The sequence below is a fragment of the Symphalangus syndactylus genome, chromosome 8 (genome assembly GCF_028878055.3).
Source record: "Symphalangus syndactylus isolate Jambi chromosome 8, NHGRI_mSymSyn1-v2.1_pri, whole genome shotgun sequence".
NCBI lineage: Eukaryota > Metazoa > Chordata > Mammalia > Primates > Hylobatidae > Symphalangus > Symphalangus syndactylus.
In genome coordinates, this window is record NC_072430.2 from 22,430,996 (window position 1) to 22,448,956 (window position 17,961).

At 50.0% G+C, this 17,961-nt stretch overlaps 1 protein-coding gene across 1 annotated transcript; it reads right to left on the reverse strand.

Moving 5' to 3' along the window:
- Positions 1–290: 290 nt before the first annotated feature.
- Positions 291–12,218, reverse strand: SERPINA5 (serpin family A member 5). The gene is made up of 5 exons (XM_055291400.2): positions 12,059–12,218; positions 5,550–6,185; positions 3,221–3,491; positions 2,635–2,782; positions 291–1,352 (listed from the first exon to the last, which is right to left on the reverse strand). The coding sequence occupies exons 1-5, from the start codon at positions 12,066–12,068 to the stop codon at positions 1,170–1,172; spliced, it is 1,248 nt and encodes a 415-aa protein (XP_055147375.1). The 5' UTR covers positions 12,069–12,218; the 3' UTR covers positions 291–1,169.
- Positions 12,219–17,961: the final 5,743 nt, after the last annotated feature.

Consider the following 17,961-nt stretch of genomic DNA (forward strand, 5'->3'; position numbering starts at 1 on the left):
CTCCTCCACAGCACAGAGCACAGGATTGAGTGTAGGGCTCTTGGCCACATTCCCCCCGCCAAATTCTGGCTGCACCACTTAGAAGATATGTGACTGGGTAAGCCACCTAACCACTTCAAGCCTTGCCTTTCCCATCTGTGAAGTGGGGATAACAGTAGTGCCTTTCCTCATGGGAGTCTTATGAGGGGCAAATGCGACCATCCAGGTGAAGGGCCAGGCACCCGGCCTGGAGCATGGTAAGCTATCAATGTCACCATTCCCAGAGCTGCCTCCATAAAGAGAGTTATAACCAGTGTTTGCAAAATGCTTTATTGTTAATGCCAAAATAAAATTCAAAAAGTTAGTCATTGGCACCTGCAACTGATACTCTACTATTTGCAAAAGGCTTCCCTTCTTCCACTCCCACCCAGGCCCATAAGATTATAACTATATCCACAAAATGATATAGTCAATCATTAAATGGTCCATTTCCACCTTGATATCCAGATGTTTTTCTTAAAGGATGAATGGCACTTGAGTGTATTGAAATCAACCATGATTGACAGGGCACACCCCAGCCTTTCTATATGATTTCAGGAGTTCTTGGATCACAGCAAGAATCTGATCCTTGTATACAGAGGGAAACTGAGGTCCAGAGAGGGAAAGTGTTGTCCCAATGTCACACAGCACATTAGGACCGAAACTGTAGCCCCATTTCAGACTCCCATTCCAACATTTTTCCCATGCAGGATGAACCGACAGTTGCTGTTGCTGATGGGTGGGGGACCAGCTTTGGACCTGTGCTTCCTGGTGGCCCTCATCCACTGGAACAACCCTCCTACTGAGCTTTGTGGCACTGAGCTGTGCATCAAGAGCCTGGACTCTGGACCTCTCTTTGCCACTACCATGCTGGTGAACTTGAGCAAGTCATCCAGCCTCTCTGGATCTCAGCGCTAATCTTCACTGATGAATAGTGAGGGCAAGATTGAATGTTCTCCAAATTTCCCCAAGGCACCTGTATCTTGCAGTTGTGTGGGTGGAAGCAATCATCATAGAGTAATATTATTTGTAATATCTCATTAGTCAACTAAACCTGTGTAAATCACTGGCTACCAGCATACAGATGGGCCATAGCGTACCCCCCTTCCTCTCCCACCCTGAGGCCTGTAGATTTCAGAAGAAGCCCCAACTCAGGGGCGGTTCACTTTGCCAAGGAAGAGGATATTGTTATCCACAATGAACATCAGAAAGGGCCTGTTGAACACTATCCTCTGAGAGTTCAGGCGGGCCGACCTGAACGTGAAGATTGTCCCCGTGGCTGCCGCTGCTCTGGTTCCCGACTCGTCCACCTCCACCACAGCTTTGTGCACCATCTGCAGGGGAGACACTAGGCATTACCAGGCCACCAAGGGTGGGTGAAGCCATCATAGCAAATGGCAAATCTTCTGCCTATGGGCATCACCCTCTAAGTGTCTGTTCAACTAAGCCATGGAGCAAGAAGGAAATGGAACAATGGAACAGCTACTCTGCCCCAGGCACTGTGCTGGGGGGTGAATTTGCATGTGTCTGTCATTGAATTCTCATGACACCTTGGAGCAAGGCATAATTCTTCAGTTTTATAGAAGAGGGAAAGGAGGCTCAGAGAGTCAAGTATTTTTTGGAGATCACATAGCTAGGAAGTGCCTTCTTAGTTTTGATTGTTTAAAACAGGACTCCTTAACTCAAGGAACCGTGGTGGATATGGCTTCCCATTACACGAAGGATAAGACACAAAGTGAAACTTTTGCTTCTTGGGGGAAAAGAGAGGGAGAAGGAGAGAATAGAATAGAATAGAATGGAATGGAATGGAATGGAATGGAATGGAATGGAATGGAATGGAATGGAATGGAACGGAATGGAACGGAACAGAATAGAACAGAACAGAATAAAGGAGTGGAGTGCAGTGGAGTGGACTGCAATGGAATGGAGTGGAGGGGAGGGGAGTGGAATAGAATAGTAGAGAGTGGAGTGGAGTTGACTGGAATGGAATAGGATGGAATGGAATAGAATAGAATAGAATAGGAGTGGAGCGGAGCGGTGGAGTGGAATGGAGTGGAGTGGAAGAGTGGAGTGGAGGAGTGGAGTGGAGGAGTGGAGTGGAGGAGTGGAGTGGAAGAATGGAGTGGAGGAGTGGAGTGGAGGAGTGGAGTGAAGTGGAATGGAATAGAATAGAATGGACTAGAGTGGGATGGAATGGAATGGAGTGGAGGAGTGGAATGGAGTGGAGGCATGGAGTGGAGGAGTGGAGTGGAGGAGAGGAGTGGAGTAGAGGAGTGGAGTGGAGGAGTGGAGTAAAGTGGAGGGGAGGAGTGGAGTGGAGTAGAGGAATGGAGTAGAGGAATGGAGTAGAGGAGTGGAGTGGAGGAGTGGAGTGGAGGAGTGGAGTGGAGGAGTGGAGTAAAGTGGAGGGGAGGAGTGGAGTGGAGTGGAATGGAATAGAGTGAACTGGAGTGGAGTGGAGTGGAGTGGAGTGGAATGGAATGAAATGGGGTAGAGTAGAATAGAAAGAATAGAATAGAATAGAATAGAATAGAATAGAATAGAATAGAATAGAATAGAATAGAATAGAATAGAATAGATCTTGGGAAGTGGATGCATAGGAGCTTCTGAACCCACCTCAGACACCTGGATATTTGAGTGGTTGCTGATGCCAGACAGATCAGCATGGGAGGTGAAGACGTTACTGATCCCCAGCTTGGGGAGGACTTTCTCCAGCTGATAGGAGCCCTCAATGGAGAATTTGGGAAGGTAAAGCTCCAGCTGCCTGAAAAGGGAAAAGGAGCTTTCTTAGACTGTTCTGGGGCATTGGCACCCTGAGCCTCACCCCTTGGCTTCATAATGCACTGGATTCTTAGTTTTGATGGTTTAAAAAAGGACTCCTTAACCCAAGGAACAATGGTGGTTATGGCTCCTCTGGCCTCTTTTCTAGGACGAGCCTCCCCTTGCTCTGGACTTGGACGTGGGCTGCCCCAGAGGTCTCTGCCCACTCTGGCACCACCCTAAGGAGCCCAGTTTCCAGCCCTTTTCCTTCCATCTGGGCTAGGACCCCAGGACCTGGATGTCACAGGATGCCTCTGGGCTTGGAGGCAGCTCCTTGGCTGGGCAAGTCCTTCCCACCAGTCCTGTGTGGCCCTGGTAGGGTGTGTGTGTCTCCCTGGGGCCTGTGTGGAGTTAGGCTCGCCCTGGGGTAGTCTGAAAGTACCTCTTTCTGAACATCTTAAGCCACTTCCTCAGCGTTTTCTCGCTCAGTCCATTCTCCACCTGCTGCATTTTTCCCTCACTGGGGAGAATGAACAAAGCCGTGGCATTGCCTTGGTAGGGGACCCCCACCACCCTGCAGGAGAGGTTCCGGTCCAGGAGGTAGTGATATAGATCCTCGCGGCTCATCATGGGTACCTGCACCACTGTCTCCGAGGTCACGTAGAAGTCTTGCTCTTGGGTTCCTTTGTGGTTGAAGCTTGTCTCCCACTTAGCTAAAGATGAAAAAAAGGGAAAAATGAAAAAGAATTTTGTGTCAGAATTAGAAATTCTCAGCTGCAAATAAAAGGAGGGAAGACAGTAAAGACAGCCAGCAGAGACCATCTTTATAGCAGCCTCAGAGCAGTGACTGTTGAACCTCTTGAATATCAAGGCAAGTCTCTTTATAACATTGGGCACATTCTTGGACTTTTCGTGGGACTTTTCCTTCCACATTTGCAAAACAAGGAGGTTGGTTTTCACGTCTTCAGAGGCCCTGGACCCCTGATGTTCTCTGATTGTCTAACGTTTTACTCAAGACCAAATCTCCAAGTGAAGAGGGTGAAAAATGTGGCTGGCTGTGAATGCTGCCTGATATCTGGGTGAGCTTCTCTGTTTGCACTTTCCTCCCAATATTTTGATTTAAGTTTTAGAGATAAGTTAGTATGGATCCTGGAAATGAATGTTTTTTCCCGTTGGGAAGTCTTCAATGACCCTTCTCTGACCTTCCTATGGGAACTTCTGAACAAAACACTACAAGTGATTGTTTCCAACTTCTTTTTATTTTATTTTCTTTTTTTTATCTTTTATCTTTTTCTTTTTTTCTTTTTTTTTGAGATGGAGTCTCACTCTGTCATCCAGGCTGGAGTGCAGTGGTGTGATTTTGGCTCACTACAGCCCCCACCTCCCAGGTTCAAGTGATTCTCCTGCCTCAGCCTCCCAAGTAGCTGGAATTACAGGTGCCCGCCACCATGCCTGGCTAATTTCTGTATTTTTTAAGTAGAGACGGGGTTTCACTATGTTGGCCAGGCTGGTCTCAAACTTCTGACCTCAGGTGATCTGCCCATCTTGGCCTCCTAAAGTGTTGAGATTATAGGCCCTACACCTGGCCTGTTTCCAACTTCTTAATCGTTATCAAAGGAAGACCCCATTCAGTACAATCCTTAGCTTATTTCCCAGCTGTCCTCAGCAATCTGGTGTAATGGGGACCACCCTGCACCAGGGGATAGGAAATCTCAGAGTCCAAGTTCGACACTCACTGCTGTGGTCTCAATGTTTGTGTCCCCACATTGTTCATATGTTGAAACCTAACCCCCAAGGTGGTGGTATTAGGACAGGGGGCCTTTGGGAGTTGATTAGGTCATGGGGGTGGAGCTGTCATGAACAGGATCGGTGTCCTTACAAAAGAGACCACAGAGAGCTGCCTTGCTCCTTCCAGCAAGGATATACTAAGAAGGTACTGTCTATGAACCAAGGAATGGGCATTGCATCTGCCAGTGCCTTGATCCTGGACTTCTCAGCCTCCAGAACTATGAGAAATGTATGTTTGTTGTTGCTAAGCCACCCAGTTTACAGTATTTTGTTATAGCCACCCAAATGGCCAAAGATACTCACGATCTGTGACCACAGGAAGGGGAAGTGTTAACAATTTACCTTCCTTCGCAACCCTTCCCACCCTCTCCTCTCCTCTCTTCTCCTCTCTATCCACTCTTGCTTTCCTCAGGGTCAGCACCTGGCAGGAGCTGCAGAGGCAAGCAGGAATGCTTACAAGCAGTGTCGGGGAGATAAGCAGAGGTCAGCTCTTGCTGAGGAGTCAGGAGGAGGCATTTCAGAGGAACAAGCATTTGTCTGAGGGAGTCTTGGCCTCTATGAGGGCAGAGGGACCAGGATCTGGGGGATACGGGAGACTGGGAAATGCCCTCTAAGCCCTTCTGGGGTCCGTGTCCTGCCCTGAGTGGCTAAGGTGTTGGTGTCTTTGCTATGGTGGCCACAGTGGGTTCATGCTTCAGAGCCTGTATGAAAGCTGGGGCTTCAGATGTCCCCAGGGGCCCAAAGACAGCAACCAGCTCTTCCTCCATGGAGGAAACAGCATCTCAGCTCACTAATCCCATCCACAGCGAGAAGGCATTCATCTTACCTTCTCTGGCTGCTTGTTTACTTAATTTTTCTCAACAGGCACCCGAAAGAACTTAATCTACTCCCCGTCCTTTATGTATGTGAGGGAATTGGGTATTCTTTAGATAAAAGCAGCAGAAAAGCCAGAGAAAGTGCAGGTTTGGGCCCAAGGGCCTTACCTTTAAAGAAGATGTAATTCACCATAATCACGACTGCATTGCTATCGAGGTTCTTAAGCAAGTCTATAATCTTGCCCTTCGTTTGCTTTGCCACATAATCATTGATCTGTTTCAGGGCCCCCGCAGAGTCCCTGAAGTTGGTGGGGAAAGTGTCTGCCAGGTACAGCGTCTTCATGGCACTCATGAAGGTGTCCTGCACATCCACCACCAAGTCGGTGAAGAGGGCATTGCCCAGGCTCAGCTGGAAGCCATCTCTGGGCTGGTTGAGCTCCTGAAGGAGCTGCTGAAAGCCTCTGTGCAGCTCCTCCTCTGAGCTTTTCTGGAGGTTGAGGCCCAGGCCCTCCAGGATCTGCATCTTTGTGCTGGACCCAGTCGCCAGGGAGAGCATGGCCAGGCTCATGGAGATGCTCACAGGGGAGAAGAAGATGTTCTGGCTGGGGGCAGCGGAAGCCAAGGCCCTGTAGAGGTCGAAGGTAAAGTCCCTGCTGCTGCTGGGGGCCACCGTGGCACCTTCATGGAGGTCCTTGACTCTCTTCTTCATCTCTCGGGGGTGGTGGCGGTGAAGGGAGGCCCCCTGAGGGCTGAGAAGCACCAGGCACAAGAGGAGGAAGAGCTGCATGGCGGTTGTTCTTTGTTCTGAAAGGGAAAGAAGGTGTCCTCAGAGAGGGGTGGGGCTGGTCCAGGTGCTGACTTTCCAGAGATGTCCCCACCCAACACTCAACGGGTAGGTTTGGTCCATTCAGCTTCAAAGAGAAGGGATGGCACCCCCGAGACTGGGGATGAGGGTTCACACAGGGTGGCAGTGGCTCGAGGACAAAGATTTAGGGATGATGGGGAGAGGAAGGAGGGAGAGCAGGTGCAGACCCAAGGCAGGGGTCTGGCTGCCAGGGCAGGAACCCTCTCTGCCCATCCACATCAAGGGACACATTTTGGAGGAGGGGATATGGAGGGAGAGGGTTCCCCCTGCTTTGCTCTGTGTCATCAGCATCTCGAGGTTACCAGGGAACTAAGCTGCTTCCATGTGAGCTTCTGGCCTTCACTCTGGTGTCCTGGTTTCGCACATGGCAGGGCCCTGTGGTCCTTCTATGAACTCAGACCAGCTACATGCCTGGGGCTGTCAGCACTGCTGGCCTTGCCCTGTTCATTCAGCAAACGCTGAGTGAGCGTCCACCCTGGGGTAGGCAGGATACCAGGATGCCTACTGTCCCCTTCTCCTTCTCCCAGGGGCTGCTCCATGCCACCCTTGTCCCACAGAGAGACACTTCCCCTCCTAAAGGAAATCTGCCTGTCCTCTTCATGTGAGCATCCACACCGTCCTGTTCTTGGCTGAATTGTGCCCCCCAAAATGCATATGCTGAAGTCCTAACCTTCAATACCCCAGAATGTGACTATATTTGGAGACAGGTCTTTTAAAGAGGGGATTGAGTTAGAATGAGGTCACTAGAGTGGTCCCCAACCCAGTATGACTATGTCCTTACACAAAAATTAAAAAGAGGAGATCAGGATAGAGACGCACACAGAAGGAAGACCGGGTGAAGACAGGGAGAAGGCAGCCACCTGTGAGCCAAGGAGAGGGGCCTTGGAAGGAACAAATCCTGCTGGTGCCATAATCTCAGACTTCCAGCTTCCAGAGTTGTAAAGAAAGCAATTTCTGTTGTTGAAGCCCCCTAGCCTGTGGGACTTTGCAATGGCAGCCCATGCAGGCAAAGACATCTTTTCATCTTCCAGATGAGGAGGCACTCATCTTTGTCTCTAGCGATTCTCAGGGGGGCCTTTGTGGGGTCTCCCATCACTCCTGACGTGGCCTTCGCCTTCAGTCTTCCTCTTCCTCTCTCCACTTCACCCAGGAGCCGTTCCTGTGCCCATGCCTCCCCATCTGGCTACGGGTAGAAGTCTTGCCTCCTCCCTCTGCAGTAGGAAACAGCCCAGGCTCTGAAGCCACTGCCTGGGTTCAAATCTCAGCCCTGCTGTGTCCTTGTAGTGTGATTTTGGGCAAGTCAGTTACACCTTGAGCCACTGCTCCATAACTGTAAGATAGTGATAATAACAGCACCTACACCACGGGGTGCTTGGGGGCACGTGCTATGGAAATGTGAGCAGTAGGCATGGCAGTTTCTGGCAAAAGCCCCATCTGAGGCCCCCATATTCTCAACCATACCATAGGGTACATGCTTTATGCACACACACACACACACACACACACACACACATGTGTGAGCCTGGCAGCACCTGGGCTGGCTAATTACCAGGTGCAGAGGGCCTGCCTGGTTTCTAATGTGAGCTTTGCCCTGTGTGTCGCCTTGGAGGGAATCCCTTTCTGCTGTGCTCTCTCCATGGATACAATGTCATCAGGGCCCCCAGATCCCCACCAGGCAGGGGCAGCCTGTCACAGCATCCCGTGACCCAATTAAAATCAAACTCCAAAGGGCCCCAAACAGGTGGGTGGGAAATCGCTTGCAGAGTGGCCGTGGGGTTCAGCAGTGGAGAGAGAATGGTCTCAGGAATTGGGCAAGCTTGGACTGCAGGCCTGTCTTTAAGTGAAGCTGAATAGCTCCAGCAGGTCACCCTTGCCAGCCCAGCCTCCAAATTGTGCCCTGAGCTCCCTCTGAGAAGGGGGCTCATGTAGAAATTTCTGCCTGCAGAACCGAACCCGGCACCGAACCCAGCAGCCACAGCAGTTGGGCACATTGCCCGCACCCTCTTTCAGGCACTGTGCCAACTCCTTCAGCCCCGCACCACCCAGAAAGGTACATCTTGCTGCTAGCTCTATTTTACAGATGGGTAATCCGAGGTTCAGAGAGATGGAGCTGCTTGCTAACATTGGCAAAGCTTGGACTCAGATCCGGTTATCACTCTGACTCTGCAGAGTCCTGCCTCCTCTGTTCCTGTGCTGCATCTTCCTGATTTTGAAATCCCTGACTTAGTAGCCACCAACAATAGCCCTAGTCTGCAGATAATGAGCGAGCAGAGTCTGGGCTCCCCCCTACTGGCACTCCCTGCCTGTTCCCACCGTGGCACTTGCCTGGAGAGCTTTGAAGGACATGGGTGGGTGGTTTAATCTCTGGCTCCTCTAAATGAGTCTATTTTACAGCACAATATGGTCCCTCCTGCCAAGTGTTGGAACCAGCCATATATGGAGATGCTGCTAAAGAAACAATGTGGCTCAACCCCCCGCAGGGTCACACTGAGCTGATGATTTTGAGAACAGCTTCAGAAGTAGGGGAGTTTCCTTCTTGGATAGAGCCCAGGGGCAGCTGACCAGAGAGTCTCAGTGAGGCCCTGGCCTCCATTCTCCCATCTATGCAGCTACTAGGTCACCCTGGGCAAGCCTCACCCACTCTGGGCCTCAGTTTCTTCATCTGCAGTCTGCCATGTGCTGAGGATACCCCCTCAAGACCCCGCCCCTTGCCAAGTGATAGAGATCCAATGGGGAGGAGCTGCTTCTCCGGGTGTGCACTGAGTCTCCCCCAGGGTCTGTCTGGAGAGGGCCCCAGGTTCACTTAGGCTCTCCTGGGCTAAATGTTTGAGACCCAGAAATCTTGCTCCCTCTGGGCCCACTCTCTCTATTTTTCAGTAAAACCCATAATTATTAAAGACCTACTAGACACTCCATAAATATTACTATATTTAACCTTCACCAAAAGTAAGCTCTCTATTTTACAGAGTTTTCCAAAAGTAAACTCACTCTATTTTACAGATTGAATAGACTGAGGCTAAGTGAAATGGAATAGCTTGTTCCAGCTACTGAGTTATGGAACCAGAATTAAAATCCAGGTTCCTCTGACTCGTGCACAGCCTGTCTCTGAGTGGCTCTGAGGAGTGATACCTCGTTCCTCCTCAACCTCACCTCCTGGAATCCCCAGGCGGTTCACCTGTATTAGCTCATTTATACTTCTTCACAACAACATAGAGTCAGTATCATTATCCCAACAGTGCAGAAGAAGAAACAGAGGGTCAGAGAGGTCACTCCAAGAGGCAGTGAAGTCCTCAGTGCTTGTTTTACATTTCTTAGTTTCAAACCCAGGGTTTGCCATCGCACTCTTGGTGGGCCTCTGGTGGAAATATATGGCTTTGACAGAGACAAGTGAAGCCCCGGGAGCCTCCCATCCCCCAGACCAGCCTCCACTGCGTGCCTGGAAAGCCTGGTTGGGCTGCCCCTCTCCTGGTCCCTGGCTTTAGTGTTTCTGCAGAGGGAAGAGAGAGGATCAGTCAAGTTCATCTGTCATCTCAGGCCAAGGTGAACTGAGGTGGCAGGTGGTGGGGATGTGATGGGTAGGCCCTGGTCAGTCTTCCTGCTGGCCCCCCACCATCCATGAAACCCAAATCTGCTGACTGATATTTCCCGTGTTGGTCAATGAAGTCCTGCCCAGTTCTACCCTGGACTCAGCTGTGGGAATTGTGTTAGTGAGGAGGGTCTGTCCAATATCTTCTAATTACAAAAAGGGATGTGAGGCTTGGAGCCCAGGCAGAGATGACAGACAAAGTCACAGCTTCCTCTAGATCCTAAAGACCCAGGAACAGAACTTCCCAGAAGAAGTAACCTTGACTTCCTGTTCCACTCCAGCCCATCAGCAAGGCTTGTCAGTTCTATCTCCAAAACAGGTCTTAAAGCTGCCGCCTCTCCCTGGCTTTCTCACTGCCCCCAATGGAAGCTCCCACTGTCTCCCCCTGGGCTACCCCAGTAACTTCCTTTCTTTGCCCTGCAAGGCTTTCTATATACAGCATATAAAATAATCTCCTTCAATCATAAATATGGTCACAGCGCTTCCTCGCCTAAGAAACTCATGGCCAACTCCTGTGTTTCAGATAAACGCTAACTTTGATTTGTGCTCTAACCCACTAGGGCTCCTGTGACCTGGCTGGACCTGGCCTGGACCTGCCTTGCCCTGGGTCACGTGATACCCCCAGGCTCACTCTTCTTTTCCCAGTTTCTCAAACACAGCAAGTTTTGTCCCAACTCTGGGCCTTTGCATAACTTCCCTCTCTACTGGAACCTTCCCCTGACCTTTCTCACTGAGGCCAACCTCTGCATAGGCTGCAGGCCTTTGCTTAAATGTCACTTCTTTGCAATACCTTATCACACTGGACCTTTTCCCCTTCCACGGCTATTCTCTGGAACGGTCCCTTGACTGTTTCTCTCAAAGCTCTTTCAATTACACATGTGCCTTTCTATATGCATTTGTCATTGACATTTTTCATTCAGGCCTCTCTCTCCATGGGACCCTCATTTGTGCTCCTCTCACCTTTAAGAGCTTACAGTCATGGGAGATGCTCCATAAACCTTTGTAGAATGAATGAATGAATGAACTGACCCCTGTCTCCTTCTCTGTAATTCAGAGACATTAGACTGCAAGCTGGACACTGAGCAGTGGAAAAAGCCAGGCTGGCCACCCAGAGCACTTTGATTTGGCCATCCAGCAGTGGAAAAAGCCAGGCTTTCCCCACCTCGGGGCTCACCTTGCCAGGTGACCTTGAACAACTCCCTCCCTGTCTCTCAGCTCTGGCTTCCTTTTATTTCTTCATTAAAACCACTTGATTGAGACATGACTGCTACTCATAAAGTTACACATATTTAATGTCTACAACCTGACAAGTTTGAAGATGAGTCTACATCTGTCACTTATCATCACCGTCAGCACCATGAACACGTCCATCACCTCCAGGCATCTGCCGCCTGTATTCTTCACGCTTCGGTTTCCTGATCTATGAGTAAAGACACTGGCCCAAGGAAGCAGTTTCCCCTTTTATTGCTGCCTATCTGGCCAGAAGCCCTACCTTCAGAAAAACTAAAAATTCTGCTTACTTTATTTCTACATTTTGTTCATTTAACAAACTGCCAAATGGTTACTGTCTCTCATGAGCAGCTGCTATGACCGGCCTGGGTGGCAGCCTCCAGGCAAGATGCCCTTATCTCAGGGAAGCAGATAATATTGGATCATTGTTCTTGATTTCTAAAGGCCCAAGACTCCAGGCACAGAAAACAACAGAAGCTGCCACTTACTGAACACCCCCTATCCAGCCGACATTTTGTCCCCATGGCCTTATTTCAGGGTCTCTCAACCTTGATCCTGTTGACCTTTTGAACAGGATGATGCTTTGTGATCTTGTCCTGGGCATAGTGGGATCATCAGCAGCATCGCTGGCCTCTAGATGCCACTAAACTCCACCCCCCTTCCAGTTGTGGCAACCAAATGTGTATGCAGACATGGCCAGATGTGCTGAGTGAGAGCACCCGCTGTATTTAATCTTCGGTCACACCATCCAGAGGGTATAATTATTTCCATCTTACCTATGAGGAAACAGAGGCTCTGCCAGAGTTAGTGTGGAGCATAAGGTCACAGAGCTCGGGGGACCCACTCACCTCTGCTGCCTTGGATACCTGAAACTGCAGAGATGAGACTCCTTCAGAGCTTTGCAGCCCCCAAACCCCAAAACTCTAGAGTCCATCCTGTCCTCGCCTCACATGCCCTCAAGCCCTCGGGACCTCCCGTTGCGGCATCGGTACTTACTGTGTCCCATAGCTGAGCGTGCACACAGTGGAGGTGGCAGTCTCTTGGGCTCAGGAAAGGGCAGAGGGCTGGCTGGATTGCAGCCAGCGTTTGTCACTGACCACAGCCGGCCCTGTCTCCACCCCTCCCTGGCCCCGCCCCAGGACAACCCTTTCCTTTCCTGGCAGGTTTCCAGCCAGCAGGCCTGCCTGCAGATGCAGCTGCCTGATCCAGAGGCTTTGACCACGATGCCCACTCGCTGCCCCTCCAGCCTTACGCCACCAGCCGGGCCATCATTTGCCTGGAATGGCATGGGCACTCCTGAGAGACAAGACCGAAGAGCCTGCCCATTGTTGGCATTCCAGAGACAGGGAAAAGGACAGCTCTAGCAAACCCTCTCTTTTTCCAGGCTCTATTTCTTGGTTTTCTGCAGCTAATTTCTTGTAGATTAGGAGGGGGGCATATGCTTGAGCCTGAGAGCTCCCCACAGGCCTGCTATGCTGACTGGGTCATAGATCCCAACAGTCAGATTCTAGTGAAAATGAGAGGGATTGAGAGTCTCACCATGCCTGCAATGAATGGGTCACTGTAGCCAAGCCTGTGATTGCACCAATCACTGAATTGGGGCTCAGAAGAAAGAAGGGAATTTTCGAAGTCATGCATTTAATTAGGGGCAGAGTGGGGTTGGTGCCTAGGTGGCCGACTCCCAAGCCAGTGCTTGTTGCTGAGAAAGGAGTGCATTCAGGATTTCTATGCACTTGGGTGGATTCTCCCTTTCTACTCTGAAATCCGGGTTCCCTAACTCAGCCATACACTCTTAAGAGCATTTCCAAGACACCGGTGCAGGGTGCTGTCTCAAGCCTGGTTATGTTTCCAAGGTCCCCTTGCCTGGAGGACATGGTGTGTTGTGTATGGCCGTGATCATGGAAGGTTGTGTGGCTGCAGGTGGGGTGTGGAGTTGGTAGAGCAAATCAGAGGTGATACCTGGAAAGTAACCTTGATGTTCAGCAAACACTGTCCGTCGACAACCTTTAAGACATTTCCTCTTCCTTCTTCATGGTTTTGGGGCCCAATTATGTGGCTGTTGGATATCCACAGAAATAATAAGAACTAGTATTTATTCACACTTTAAAAAAGACCACGTATTACACCAAGTGCTTTAAACACCTTATCTCTTTTCATCCTTACAATAACCCTTCAAGGGAGACACTGATCTCAGCCCAGTCTAGAGATGAGCACTGGGTATCTAGAGCTAAGTCCAACTACTACTACAACTCTAGAAGCAAGCACAATACCTATTGGGTATCTAGAGGAAACACAATCACTACTGGGTATCTAGAGCCAGGCATGATCACTTCTGGGTATCCAGAAGCAGGCAGGATCGCTACTGGGTATCCAGAGGCAAGTCCCACTACCACTAGGTATTGAGACCTTAGTTTTTGCTCAGTGCCCTCACAGTTCATTCCCATTGAATTGGAGAGAAGACAGAACCTAGCAGGTCAGGGAATCAGCCTCAAATCCCACAGTTAATAAGAAGAGGCTCTAACAAGGGAAGCTGAGTCCCCTTTTTCTAGGTTTGGCTTTCTTCCCATTACGCCATGTAACATGAGCAAGAGTCCGTTATCCCATTGACCTAGAGATCCCTAAACCGTACCTATAGGATGGAAATCAGCACTGCATACCGGTTATGGGTGAGTAATGGAACCCCAAAGATATCCGTGTCCTAATACCCAGAACCTGTGAATGTTATCATTCTATGACAAAAGGGACTTTGCAGATGTGATTAAGTTAAGGATCTTGAAGAGATTGTCGTGGATTATCCAGCTGGGTCCTAATTACAATCACAAGGATCCTTGCAAGAAAGAGGCAGGAGATTGGAGTCAGAAGAAGGTGATGTGATGGTAGAAGCAGGAAGGGAAAAGTCAATGTGATGTCAGAGCCAGGTGCCAAGGAGTGAAGAAGCTTCTAGAAGCTGCAGAGGGCAAGGAATGGATCTTCCCCTAGAGCCTCCAGAAGCGGAGCCCTGCCAATATCTTCATTCTAGCCCAGTGAGGCCTCTGGCCTCTTCAACCATGAAAGAAGAATTTTGTGTTGTCTGAGCCATTGTTTGTGATAACTTCTAAGAGCAGCCATCAGAAACTAGTATAACACCGCCCAAATGGGTTCCAGATGAAACTACTTTGGGAAATGTGGGTTAGCCCACCTTTCCCAAAGGTCCTGTGGGCCATCTCCAGCCTGTGTGTGCTGTCTGTGCTCCGACCACCCACAAGGGAAAGACAACATGTGCCGTTTCCCAAGCTTACATCTTAAGGAATGTGTTGCGAATTTGGGGGAAAGTCTGAGGTAACTCATGACTCCCACTGCCACACAGAAAGGGCTCTGAAGGAATCAGGACTGAGGGTGGTGCATTTTGAAAGGAGAGATTTAGAAGGAGTTTCGGGGGCATGGCACCCCAGTGTGTCAGTCTTCTCTGGCTGCTGTAACAAAATACCTCACACTGGCCTGGCTTAAACACACACTGGATGTCTTAAAACAATAGAAATGTATTTTCTTACAGTTCTCGAAGCTGGAAATCCGAGGTCAAGGTGCAGTCAGGGTTGGTCTCTGGTGAGGGCTCTCTGCCTGTCTTATAGATGGTTGCCTTCACTCTGTTCTCCGATGACCTCTTCCCTGTGAGCCCACACTGGACACACACACACACACACACACACACATATCCCAAGAGAGGGAGTGCGCAGAAGGAGAGAGTGAGCTCTCTGATTACTCTTCCTCTTCTTAAAAGGACACCAATCTTATCAGATTAGAGTGCCACCCTTATAACCTTATTTAACTTTAATTACCTCCCTAAAAGCCCAATCTCTACAGTCACACTGAGGGCTAAGACTTCAACACAAGAATTTGCGGGAGAAGCAATTCAGCCCATAACACCCAGGGTGAGTGCCTAGGGTGGGCCAGTGGCCAGAATATGAGAATTTGGTGTCCTAGAGCCTAGCAGAGCATGGGAAGGGATCAAAGTGGGGATGTGGTTTCTGGGAGAAGGGCTGAGAAACCAACGTTGGCCCCTGTGATGCCTTGCCCTGCTGAGCACAGGTGCTCCTCTGCTTGGCCCTCAGCCTCCCTGCCCTCTGTTCCATGGTACTGGGCCTCATGGGGATTGAGTGAGACCAGTTCAAGAGCCTACAAGATGTCACTCAGGGCCTGACTGATGCTTCTGCTCTGAAGTGGGGCACTGGTCTTAATTACTAGTAGGGTGACCAACCATTCCAATTTGCCTGGGACTGAGGAATTTCCGATGGTGTGGGATATTCAGTGCTAAAACTGGCAAAGACCTTGGCAAACTGGGGTGAGTTGGCTACTCGAGTCATTAGGCTCTTGCCTTGTTCTGGGATCCAGCCTCTAGCTCCTGATCTAGGCCTTGCGTCTTAATAACTTTCCCATGTTTCTTGTCTTCTCTTCTCAGTCTTTGTGGGGCTGTCAATCTTGTGTTAAACATCTGCTATGATCCTCCTGTAATCAGCCACCATGTTTCCCTTTGCCCATCATCTGCTTGCCTGCATGAGCTAAAACATACTCGTACTACCTTTCTTCTACCATCCTTCCTTCCTTCCTTCCTTCCTTCCTTCCTTCCTTCCTTCCTTCCATCCATCCACCCATTTATTCATCCATTCATCCATCCACTTTTCCATCCATCCATCTATCCATCCATCCAGCCATCCATCCATCCATCTATCCATCCATTCATCCATCCATCCATCCATCCACCCATTTATCCATCCACCCATCCTTATAGCCTTCCATCCATCCTTCCTTCATTTCATCCCTCCAATATCAGTGTTTATTGAGATCTAACCATGTCCCAGAAAATACTCCTGGCCTCAAGAAGAGAGATCAATATCTCAATAGATGAACTAAAGATAGACAGTCGATGCTCTGACACGTGTCTCCACAATAAAGACACACAGGGAGGAATGGTCCATTCTTCTGTGGTTGGAGAGAGGAATGGAATAGGAAAAGCTTTGTGAAGGTAGTGACCTTGGATCTGGGTTTTTGAACCTTGTCTAGGTTTTTATCAGCCCTGGCTGGGTGGAGAGGAGTGAACAGACGGAAAAGCTTACAGCACAGCAGCGTGAGGCTGCATTTTGGGCTAAGAGAACCACAGGATTGATAGCAGTACAGCCTGATGGGGTGGTGGGGCACTGGGAGCCCATCAGAGAGGAGGAGGGGAGGACAGAGAGAAGCCAGATCAGGGCCAGATGGAGGGCTTGGAAGTCCTGCTGGGCTGGGAACCAGGGTTGAACTTCATTCTGTAAGAGAAGGAGGCAGAAATTATCTTGGGCTGTCATGGGTATGGTCGCCTGGAGATCAAGACAAGACCAAGTGACACTGCTGTGATAATCCAGGCAAGAGATGATGGTGGTGTGGGCCAAGGCAGCAGGGGTGAGGCTGGAGAGGAAGAGACACATTAAGGAAGGAGAATGGACCTGGTGTGAGCTGAGGGGTAGGTTTTGGAAGCCTGTATGGAGGATGATGAGTTCAGTTTTGGACCTAGTGAGCCTGAAGGGCCTGTGGTGCCTGCTGGCAGAGATGACACAGGTGAATGGGTCTAAAGAGAGATTTGGAGGCAAGAACAGAGACAAGAACTAAAGTGAAGGAAGCACATTGGATCAGGGGCATCCTGGGGCAAGGAGAGGACAAGGGAAGAGGATGAAGCATAGAATGCTGAGACCCTCGGCATAAGGCTGAGCAGAGAGGGAGAGAGCTCACAAAGGTGCTGATGGCTGGGAAGGAGGAGGACCAGGGCAGAAAACAAGGGAGGACAAGGGATGTCAGTGTCAGTGTCAGATGCAGCAGAACATTCAAGTAGATGAGGGTGGTCACTGGTCCATGGAATCCACCAGGGTGATCTGGGTGGGAAGGTGGGAGCAGGAGCCCAGGGCCAGCAGGCTGAGAAGTCAAGGGGACAGTCAAGGCAGATTGCTTCTTGATGAGAAGGCTGGGAAGGAGGTGGGGCAGAGGCGGCTGTGGCTTGGAGGGAGTGACTTCCCAGGTTTGGGGGAAGAAGCTGAAAGGGAGGTTAAAGGTGGTTATTAATGGAAGGAGACTCCCCCAGGTAGCAGTAGGCCAAGAGAACACACAGCGGTGTGTCAAGAAGAGCAACACTTGTTCTTATGAAATTGGAGGAAAAGAGGAATGTTACTTTGCTAGGGCTGCCATAATTAGTCACCACAAACTGGGTGGCTTGAAACAATAGGAATTCACTCTCTCACAGCTCTGGAGGCCAGAAGCCTGAATCAAGGTGCTGGCAGAGCCATGCTCCCACTGAAGTCAATCACCCCAGGAGAGCTAAACACTTGAGCGGGTGGCTCTCAGGATGTGCGAACTTGGCTGGCCCCATTTGGTCTGTTCTCCAGCCCTGCTCAGCAACTCTGCAGCCAGAGAGCCAGCCAGGGCTGGTGAGGGCTGGCCTCCGCCGGCTTGATGGGGCAGCCTCATTAACTCAGTCTTGATAGGCCTAGGCCTTGGCTTAAAGGCAATTGTGTCCTTTCTAGACCACATAGTTGGCTTCACGCCCAGTTCTTGTCAAATCAGCATTCTTCTTTCAGAATAGCTGTTAACCCCACCTAAGGACCAGGTAGATCACGGTCAATGTTTTCCATTGACATCAAGAGCAACAAGGAGCTCTCGCCTCCATAGGTGAGTTTCATGCCATAGATTATTATGTAACAACGTTGAGCAGAATGCCTTTAAATGGGGGCTCTTACTGTCTCACCTGCCTGGGCCGCATCACTGGCAGCCCACTTCGTCTGTTTGGGTGACCTGCCTAGCTCTGGCAGGCACACCAGTCGTCACCCTTGTTCCACAGCACACAGTTGTTACAAAAGATGAATGAGATAACAGCACTTAACGTTTGTAAGGCACTAATG